Source organism: Monopterus albus, unplaced genomic scaffold, assembly GCF_001952655.1.
Source record: "Monopterus albus unplaced genomic scaffold, M_albus_1.0 scaffold243.1, whole genome shotgun sequence".
Taxonomy (NCBI): domain Eukaryota; kingdom Metazoa; phylum Chordata; class Actinopteri; order Synbranchiformes; family Synbranchidae; genus Monopterus; species Monopterus albus.
The window spans coordinates 152,918-163,587 of record NW_018128123.1 but is presented as its reverse complement, the minus strand read 5'-3'; the positions used below and the strand labels follow the sequence as shown (position 1 = coordinate 163,587).

At 41.9% G+C, this 10,670-nt stretch overlaps 1 protein-coding gene across 2 annotated transcripts; it reads right to left on the bottom strand.

Annotated features, from left to right (window-relative positions):
* Nucleotides 1-906: 906 nt before the first annotated feature.
* vps11 (VPS11 core subunit of CORVET and HOPS complexes) lies at nt 907-10,005 on the bottom strand. 2 transcript variants are annotated; one of them, XM_020620625.1, is made up of 16 exons: nt 9,648-10,005; nt 8,685-8,833; nt 8,451-8,586; nt 8,205-8,368; nt 7,725-7,972; nt 6,769-6,970; nt 6,527-6,678; nt 6,054-6,240; nt 5,716-5,859; nt 4,038-4,235; nt 3,715-3,876; nt 3,417-3,550; nt 3,130-3,332; nt 2,083-2,254; nt 1,584-1,806; nt 907-1,342 (listed from the first exon to the last, which is right to left on the bottom strand). In XM_020620625.1, exons 1-16 carry the CDS (start codon nt 9,859-9,861, stop codon nt 1,178-1,180), a joined length of 2,853 nt encoding a protein of 950 aa, XP_020476281.1. In that variant the 5' UTR covers nt 9,862-10,005; the 3' UTR covers nt 907-1,177. The 2 variants fall into 2 exon arrangements, with proteins under 2 accessions (XP_020476281.1, XP_020476282.1); XM_020620626.1 differs by lacking the exon at nt 9,648-10,005 and adding an exon at nt 9,535-9,616 and having other exon boundaries at nt 8,685-8,843.
* Nucleotides 10,006-10,670: the final 665 nt, after the last annotated feature.

Genomic DNA, 10,670 nt, shown 5'->3' with positions numbered 1-10,670 from the left:
CCTACAAGTTCCTGGGCTCCACTATCTCCCAGGACCTTAAGTGGACAGCCAACATCAGGACCATCATCAAGAAGGTACAGCAGAGGATGTACTTTCTGTGCCAGCTCAGGAAGTTCAACCTGCCCCAGGAGCTGCTGATATAGTTCTACAGAGGAATCATCGAGTCTGTTCTCTGCACCTCCATCACTGTCTAGTTTGGCTCAGCAACCAAACAGGACAAGCACAGACTTCAGCAGACAGTCAGGACTGTAGAAAAGGTCATTGGTGTGAGCCTGCCCTCCATGGAGGACCTGTACACCTCACGGATCAAAAGGAGGGCAGAGAGGATCACTGCAGACCCCTCACACCCCAGACACAATCTGTTTGAACTCCCCCCCTCTGGATGGCGTTACAGGTCACTGTGCATAAAGAAAACCAGGCACAAGGACAGTTTCTTCCCCAAGACTGTCACTCTGATAAACACTTAACCCACGACAGTATGATGAGACAATGACCCTCAGTGCAATGCCTGTAAATATACATTGTATATACTGTACATTGTACAGATTATACAGATCCATACAGGTCTCTATTTTTTAAGCACTCTATTTTTATTACTATTTATCTCATTTCAATGAGCATTCCTTTGTCTGTCTGCATTGTTTACTGCCTGCATTGTTTACTGCCTGTTAATACTCCTTATTTTGTTATATTACACAGCATTACGTTGGTTTACTTGCCCCTTGCATGGGGGTATGTACATGCACATTGAGAGCCGATGTACCAGAGTCAAATTCCTTGTGTGTCCCACACACCTGGCCAATAAAGCCGATTCTTCTAATGCAAGGTAGGCCAACTGGGACGTGGCATCAAAACTTTGGCTCTCTAAAATAAACACACCATGTTATATCAAGAAAATACACCTACCACTGAATAATGAATTTATTCACAATTTCAACACTCGGTTTCATTAATGACAAATGGATGAACTATTTTTGAGTGTTATGTGCAAGACTGTGTAATTACAACAAGCAAAAACACTGAAACAGCATTCATCAAGGTTTTAAGACACAGTATTAAAGGTTTTAGACTAAAGTACATTTATACAGTCCCCAGTGAATCATGACTAAGACTATGAACAGTTATGCAAATAAGGTGCCCCACAAATGTGGCTGTCTGTACTAGCAAGCTGAAGTTTCTAGCAGTTTCTCTTGGTGTGGATAAGAAGGTCTCTCTGCAGGCTGACTTCTAGGCTCCCAACAGTTTTGCTAGCAGGTGGGTCAGTGACCAGAGTCAGTTTGTTAAACACTCCTCGACCAAAATAGTCGGCCACCACCGAGAAACCATCGTTAGCGATGCGCAACTGAAAACCACAGAAAAGACAAGAATTTGTTGTATAATTAAACATTCCTGCAGATTTGCACAGGTGCAACTACACAAGTCAGCCGGTAAACTGCAATTAAAGTATAATTTCATTTCCCAAGGTTTAGTAAGGCAGACTGTTAGATTAAAACAGGCATAAATGAATGGAAGCGAATAATTCAACATACACCTTGTATCATTTTTGGTCAACATTCCTCCAGTGAAAGTGGATGTACTGTTACCTGTCTGTCAAAGTGGTCATGCAGGTCACGTTTCTGGTCCTGAGCACGCAACATATCCATGACTTTGCGGTTCTCTGGAGTGCATGTTGGGCACTCCGCCTCACTCTCAGCATAGCTTTCGAAGCAGTGTTGGTGGAAGGAGTGGCTACACAGGAAATGAACAGACGGCAAGTCCAGGGGGCTGTTGCACATGTTACACTTGGTCTTCTGGAATATCTTGGCACTGGGTGGAAATATTTCAGTAAAGATTGGCATTAGGCAATCTATGGCTTCTGTAGGTCACATCAGCGCAAATTGTTTGCCAGTACTCCCACACAGTTACAGTGACTGTAGCTGACAGAAGTTAGTCATTAAAAAAAAAAAATGGAGGATGACATTACTGCAGTAAGAAACCATTAGAACCGCTGGTGTTAATTAAAAAAGGCTTGGGAATGATAAATACACCCCTCAAATGTTCAAAAGAACAATCCTCACACACCTCATATTTTATGTTATCTACCTTGTTTTCAACTCCTGGATCTCAGAGCGGAGGTGAGCAGTTTCTTCACGGTACTGGCGGATTTTGCGTTCATCATCCTCTATCTGCTGGCTCTCCCTCTGCAGCTTGTTGATGAGGTAATCCTTGATGACGGAGAGAGTGGCTGTCGAGTTATGTGCCAGCGTCTGCACCACTGTGGCCACAGAAATATCAAATGAAATGTACCAGCTTCTTTTCAAACATCATACTGATGCTGAGAGATCTCAGTGTTCTCGTCTTTGCCTGAACTGATTCTAATGACATCAGTGTTTCCCATACAGCGATTTATTTTTGGCGGGTACAATATCAACATTGACCACCACATATTGATTTAAGATAGGTTAAATCTTATTTCGTGACCCCGTTCAGGGACAAGCAGTAGAAATGAATAAATCTTATTTCAGTGTAGTGCCATGTGTAGCACATGTATTCGCTCAGTCCCTCTGTGCCCTGCTCCGTTTCTCCCTGTTAACCATACCACAGGACCCTCTCCCCCCCCGTTTTTTTTTTTTTTTTTTTTTTTTAAACACAACACTGTCGGTCACTGAAATCCAACTCTTCTACTGTGTTATTAACAAGCTTGTAAGGCCAGCTATGCTGCTACTGAGCTCAGCATGCTGTATATAGCATGGATGTACATGAACTGCTCCATAAGTGGTGAAGTTAACACTAGGTCATGAACTCTGATGCTGAATGTCTGCCCCTCTCAGTCCAGGAGAACATAGAAAAACACACTTGAGAAAGCTGAGCAGTCCGATTGGTGTGATTAGGTATCCAGCTGACTCGTTTCAAATCTTTATTGGTTCCAAGCAGCAAGAAAGGGTCAGGAAGAGAAAGATGTAGGAGGAGGGCAGCAGCCAACATGCTGCTGCTTAGGGAGAGCTAGAGCAGAAGGGACAGGTTGGATGAACAGCACAACAGCATTATACCTCCACCATTAAAATGTAATGCTGTGGGAAACACTGGACATTATAAATAACATCCACGCAAGCCTGCATGCAGTATGAAACTAAATGTTCACCAACTCACCAAGTAACGGAGGCATTAAGTTGTTTTGGTCAATGTGATGTAGGACCTCACTGATGTAGGCCTTGCAGTCCTCTTCTTTCCTGGCAAAGTACCCCAGTGCCTGCTCCCAAAGGCAACCCTCCTGTTCTCCATAGCGCTTGCAAGCTTCTACCACTTTACCATACTCCTCATTTTGCATGTGGTAGTGCATAATCTGCTGGTACCTGCACACAAATACAGAGCATAGATTAGACAGATTTTTGTGCTTCATGATCACATATTCAGATGCTGATCTCTCACTCACTCACAGTTTGCCCTTCTCATAAAGGTAGAGAACACCTTCTTTGAAGTTGTGCATCTGGCAGAGGACCAGGGCTTTATCAAACACCGTGTTGTCACTCCTCAACAGTGACACAGCTTCCCCTTGCAGAACCTTTTTTCTCTGCCACACACACATTAGAAAAAGTAAGTCAAACTGTTTTTCTGTGTTAACCAAAATTTATGCAATTCTTCTAATTTTCTGGAACAACAATCACACAGCAGCTGCCATTTATTGTAGCTTTATTATGCAAGGATTCGTTGGTAGTTTGTGTGTTTTACACTGACCTCCGGGTCCTGCTCATGTGCCCAGTCTTGTAGCCGAAGCTCCAGCAGTGTGTCATACACACCCTGGGGAGAACAGGGGTCCACCTCAATCATGTGCTCCAGGAAGGCTTTCAGCTCCCGAGGGTTGTTGGCAAAAATCGGGATGAATTCCTCTGAGTTGGCCTTAAACCAAAACAATTATGGACAGTCATTTATAACATTTGTGATGAACATTAATACGCAATCACTCGGATAATTGCAGGACCACAAGGCTATTAGAGCACCGCATAAGAATGACAGGAATTTTCCTTAAACAGGAGAGAACAGCCGCACTGTACACCGACCTTGTTGCCTGGACTGTTGTCCAGGCTGTCTTTTTCAGCAGTGTCTCTGTTGGGCTGGTATTTGGTGCACAAGCCCTTCAGGAGCAGCGTGGTACCTTCAGGAACATGGTGCATCAGTGTCTTGCCGTAACGCTTCATGTTGCTCTCAGCTTGCTCAAAAGGCAGGCGGCCAATGTAACGCAGGCCTTCCTGGTAGTTCTGGGTTTTGGGGGAAATACAGTCAGATAACTGAGTTACTGTGCCCACAAAAAGCCATTGTGGGTGTAATGCAGCGCTAATAGAGCATCTGTTTATATCACAGAAATTAAGCATTGGTCTACACTTATTAGAAAATGCTTCATTGTCTTCTACCACCATTTATACTTGTATGTATTAATCTAGAAGACAAATTTAGGTATAATTTAAGTCTAAATATTAACTGTTATTGGATCAGGTTTAAATAAACTATGGCAATACAAAGTTCTAACAGTGGGTAAATACAGGTCAGAATTGGACTGGGTCACATGGCATGCGTTCCTTTAAAAATTAGAGGTTGTGTATGTGGTTGGAAAGAGGCTCAGACTAAATGAAAAATCAGTGTCAAGGGCAGAAAAGAGAAAGCTACTGACTAAAAACGATCCATAACAGCTACAGACACACTGCATTGTTTTAAAAACAGTTTATGGATGCAATCTGAGGTGTTGCAGATAAAAATTAAGTCAGTTTGAAGTGTCTATGAAAAAAATGAAAAAGCTATTAACAAAACACTGAAAAGACTTTGGCTTTTGAGACAGTCCCCAACTTCAGCTCCTCAGATTTCATTTATTGTTAAGTCATAGTGTCAGGCTTCAATGTTTAAAAATAAACTTTAACCTGAGGATGACTGAATATTGAACTGTCCACAGCACTGTGATTTTAGGCAATTTGTTAACATTTTGGAAAATCTGCATCATGGAAAGTCCTGCCACTTTGGCTACAGTTCCTGCTCACACTGTACCGACAATCAGCTGGTGGCTATGAGACAAGATCTGAAGCACAGCCATTCTTCAGTCACTTTTAAACAGCTTTAGGGATATTTATTGTTGATGCCATACATGTCTGTGTGTTTTGATTTGACAGGAAGGAAAATAACTATTAGCAGACATTTGGAAGTTAGTTGTTTCTGCTCTGAGCCGATTAATTATTCATAGTGAAATAACATATTTGACTCTGTGCCTATTATGGATGTATTCTTTAGTATGGTGGCCCTGAGAGCCCAGTGTACTGAAACAGAACAGACAAACCAGGAAAACTAAGAAAAGGCCAATTTACCTATTTGACAACATGTGCAGGATTTAGAAAAAAATGGTGCAAAGTGAAAAATGCAACCAAATACTGAAACAAGCCGGAAATATTATAAATGTTACTGTTCCATCATTTGGTTGTTTTCAGCATTGTTTCTGTATTTGGACATGTTTTCTCACTTTACAGCATTTTTCCTAAAAGCTCTGCATGTTCTTCATTGATTTGTGTTTTTTTCTACTTGCATGTGCTTTCTTAAGTTGCAGTACATTGAACTCTCAGGCCCTCTCAGAAATAAAGAAATGCACACCTAGGCAATGACTTTTAAGGGCAGATGAATGAGTTCTCTGCAGCTTCAAGAGAAAATCTAAATACTGTACCCCTCTAAACATTTATACTTGTGCTCACATGTTTGTACCTTGAGGTCTTCCAGCTGGATCTTCAGGTACCACTCATGTTGCATGTGTTTCTCAGCCAAGAACACAGCGTGGCTGTGGTAGCTGGCCTGCCGAAGAACCTTGATGGCAATCTCAATGTCAAAATGGACCTCACTTTCACGACTCTGTTGAAGTACAGTGTGGGTGGGGAGACAGTGGTACTAGAGTATAATAAGTGACTTCTTCATTAAGGCCCACTGTTCTCTAATGGAAACCACTCATTATTCCTACTACTGTCATCACAGAAAAACAGTCATTTCACATTTTCTTTTTTTACCAAAACCTATATCCTCAGCACTGACTGTTAACAGTCAGTCACCTTAATGAACTCTTCCAGCTTGGAGCTGTCCTTTAGCTTGGTGTAGCAGTTCAGCAGCAGCGTGGTGTGGTCTGCATTAGCCAGCGACTGCCTGTGCAGGGCTTGCAGATATGCTGTCAGGTTGTGAATCCTCTGTGCATCTAGAAATTTCCTGATGACGTATGATGGCTCCAGTTTTCCAATAGTGCTGTGAGAAAATACAGTGATGCTGTAAGAGTGCCTTTATTAATGGGGGAACAGATCAGCAATTCAGTCTCCTAAAGCGCAGCAATTATAGATGTATACAAGTCATAGGATTAGACACTACACTGGAAATGAATAATCATGGCACCTCTTCTCCGGCACATCCTTAACGTTTCTATTGAATTCATCACAAACAAAAAACTCTAAAGGATTAGCTCACTTGAGCACATATCACAGCCCTATTGACAACAACATTTTCAGCCCTGGGAAATGTTTAGTGATGCAATTACCGAATGTACTGCTGAATGGCACCGTCATGGTCTCCCTTAAGGTAAAGGTGGTCACCATACTGTCTGAAGATTTCCGACAGCCCGTCACTGTCCAGGTGCTGGCTCTTAGCCAGGTTTATGGCCATCACAAATAGGTTCTTCTTAAACAGCATCTTAACAGGCAAACAAGGTAGTGACAACCTTGCTTCCTGATCCACAGTAAGATTTATAAGGAATTATCAACTACAGCCCTCCGGACCCACCTCCAGTTTGGTCTGTGTGTCTTTCTCCTGGAGAGCAAACATTTTTCCATCTCTGGTCAGGATGGAGAAGGTGCCCCACTCTGCCACTATATCAACGACATCATCAAAAGAGGCACTGTAGGCGATGAACTTGTTGTCCAGGTCGTAGATGGTCAGAAGCTGTTTGTCTGATGGAGAGCTCTCCCTGCTACCGTACCCTGTCCTGAGGAGAAAAGTAATGCTGTCAGCAGTTTCACAGGAAATGTGTGTACTGCCTCTTTGTTAAGCTGCCAACCATTTGCTGGACTAAAACCTGGAATAAAAACACTTATTATTTTCACCTTTTTAAGTCAGTCAGACAAATACTTTTGTCATTTGCATGTTTCAAGCCATTGCTGAAAAAAGTGCTTGCGATGCCATTCACAGGAAACAGTTTCTACTTGCAGAATAAAGACTCCTCAGTTTCTATAAAAATGTACCTTTACATGAGGTTGGCTTGATATTGCATTTCATCTTCCAGACTGTAAAAAAAGTCAGATTTGCTTGATTTGAGTTTTCTAACACACAAACCATAGTGTTACATGCCTTTAACGCATGAGGGGTTGGGGGGAGCATTTTATTTCATTTGCATAAAGTGCTACTACATAAGATCTGATGCTGATTTGACAGAGTATATAGAAAGCAATGCAGTGCAAAAGAAAGCTGAATTTGGAACAGTGGTCAAAGAGACACTGCAAGTATGTATTTGTCATGCAAGCAGAGGTTATATTTTAACTACTATGAGTTAAAGATCAGGCCTACTTAAGTATTAGTGGCCACTTCAGTCATCACACTGGATTTGAGCTTCTCTGACCCACTAGCATACAGGAGAAATACATAATGGAGCAGGTGACTACTGACACAAACAAAGGCAAAGCCCTGTTGAAAAGAAACACCGAGCTTGCTGTAAAGTGACTTTGTAAAGCATCTTTCATTACTTGTCGGGTGACTTTGCATCCTTGATGAGTAAAAACAGATATCCACGGTGCCAGTGCGCCAACAGCTTGTGTCCATCAAAGGCAAAGCAGGGCCCTCGTTCATCAGGCTGGTACAGGTACACGCATTCATCACCAGCTACAATGAACTGGGAATCCTGGGAGGGATCTGCCAGGGAGGAACAGCGCAGTGCGCAGCCATGTGTATCTAGCAGTATTTTAGGGTACTCCTTGATGGAAAGGTTGTAGCACTGAGCAAGGGGAGACAAGAATAGAGTGGACAGGGAGTCAGAATGGCAGCCTCTACATCAGACTCTTTAAAAAATAAATGATTCAGCTACACGACAGTAGTCATCAGTAGCTGAGAAAATATTTTCTCCCTAAAACATACAACTGACAAATACATGATAGTTAAGGTTAATGAAAAGTTACAAGGGTTTATCTTTTGCACACTCCAAATGTTTTGAGAGTCACCACACTTACATAGACCTTCTCCAAAGTAGCAACAAACAGATGTGTGACCTTTGCCACTTGGCGGAAGGCAAGGCCTGTGACTGGGCTGGTTCCTTCATGCAGAGTTAGAGTTTTACTGTGGCGATCTCTGGTGATGTCACCTTTGGTCAAAACCACACTGCCATCTGTGAAGCCTGTAAGAGGAAAAACTGATGTTAACCAAACAGAGAATACTAAGTTAATGGGCAGAAAGCAGACCCTTTCTTTGCATTTTACCAATGGCCATGAAGTTGAGGTTCTCATGTACACTGAGGCAAGACACTTCAGTTGGTCTGTTGCCAGGAATTGCAGGAAAAATCCTAGTGCAGAGAGGATTTCCGCTGTCTCTTTTGTCAAGGTTCCAAACCTTTATCTGAAAAATGAGTATTCATTCAGTTATCTGGTGGGCCATGGAAATCACTGCCACAACTGTTCTGTGTTATCGGCTTCTCTGGAGAACTGCACACCTACCAGTGGGTTTATTCCATGATCATCCTGCCCCACTGACACAAGAATGCTGTGCTGCTTCAGCTGGTACAGGTGTGTCACTCGCAACTTGTAGGCCTGAAAACATGTCAGCTGCAGGGAGCGCATCAATAGCCAAATCTTGCCATCCATATGTAAAATACTCTAGGTCAAAGACAATTATATACAGTTGTAGCAAAAAAATGCAAGAGTATCATTCCTGTATTAGTTTTAGAATACGAGAGCCAAAAACTAGACTGCCAGTCAGTGACATTTAGAATAATTTCTTTTTGATTCTAATCCTACTAACCAATTGCATAAAGCAGTGCTGTATAAATGCTTTTAGCTGTGTAGATTGTACAGAGAACATGATTTACTACTAAAGATCAGGCCTGTTATTGGAACTTGCCATAAATTACTTTTTCATTTGTATGATTAAACAAATTCAAAACCTACTGATATGACAAATACTGAACATTTGTCAGTGCAGTACGTCACTCAGCTACATGATAGAAACCTTTGTCATATTGTCGAAACCCACAGGAAAACTCAGCCAATGAGCCAAAACGTATATTACTACTTCAATAAAACGCCCTAGTTTGCTGTAGTAACGTTGGTAAAGAACTGTAAGTTTATCAGTGCTGGAGCAACGACTCCAAAGAAGTGTAACGTTAACCAAGTCATTTCTTTCAGGCGTTTTGTCGACAACAACTCCACATTTAATTGGACATTTTTTTTAAATAATGTTTGGTAAACCGCCGTAAAACGGAACAAAACCTGCCTCAGCTGGTCAGTTTCAAGCTCATTGTTTCGATTTACAGTTAAGGTGGAAGTTATTCTTTTCGAACAAAGGTACCTAACTATCTTGGTTTGAGACCTGCTTTCGTTTTAGTTAAGTCGTGGCTAGCACCAGCTGTCATAACATTAGCTGAGCTGGCTAATGTATGCGCTAGTGCTGTTAAAGGATATCTCCAAGAACAATATGACCCCGCCCGGAGTCTGAAGCCGATATTCCACCTGGAAGTGCAAAGTTTTTCTCATTATCCACAGGATCCTTTACCACGTCTTTATCAAAGAAGACAAATCTTCTCCACTGTATGAACGCTGCCATTTTGTAAGATTTAGCAAAGCCCCTGAAACAGCTGTCATGTGACTGCTGAGGGGTGGACTTGGAATACCGCATCAGCACGCTTCGAGCCCCTCGCGACACTTCCGGGGCGTGTACGAAAGGTGCCAAGTCGCGTGATTGTTTCACACAGGTTCACGAAACGTTTCGCATTTGGCGGTTCGCAGCTAGGAACGATGGAACATACAACTAGTGATGGCTGTTTGAGGCTTTGTTGAAGCTTCGACAGTGTTCACAAAAATGGTACATTACTGGAGGCTTCAATGACACAGTGCTCGAGTAGGACATCTAGTGGTCAATAAAATGAAGTGCAATCAAGACGTGTCACTTATTGGTTCATGGATTGTTTGGGATTTGATTCGCCATGCCTATTCCTGTTCAACTACACTAAATGGTTGTATGGTTTCAAGCTGACACAATAAAGTAGAAAATAAACATGAACTCATGTTATAGACCACGTTCCTTATTTGGCATATCTGAGTGCAACCCTATAAATTGTTAGGTATTTTTAGTCAGATAGAAATTAGATAGATACTTTATGTATTAGAAATGTTTAGTGGAGATAGGATGTCTAGTTAGACTGTTAAATGCTTAGTCATGCTTATGAGTTTCTACAGGGTACATCTGGTCAAGGATAACTAGAGAGAAGAGTTGATGACTGTCAGCAGACAGGGTGTTTAATATTATTATTATGACGTGTATAACTGTAGCCTTAGCCATAATATGTTCTTATGTTTAAGTCACGACATGTTACTAGAGGTCGTGAGAATGTTTTTAGCTACACACCACTTAATCAGCAGACACACACACATGCACATTGATTTGCTTCATGTTTTGACTACTGCTATGACCAGCTGCAAAGCTGG

Coding starts and splice junctions, on each gene's coding strand:
- vps11 (XM_020620625.1), bottom strand. CDS start 9,861: ATGCGGTATTCCAAGTCCACCCCTCAGCAGTCACATGACAGCTGTTTC. Junction 8,369..8,450: donor CCTCAACTTCATGGCCATTG/GTAAAATGCAAA, acceptor TTCCTCTTACAG/GCTTCACAGATGGCAGTGTG. Junction 6,679..6,768: donor ACACACAGACCAAACTGGAG/GTGGGTCCGGAG, acceptor TTGCCTGTTAAG/ATGCTGTTTAAGAAGAACCT.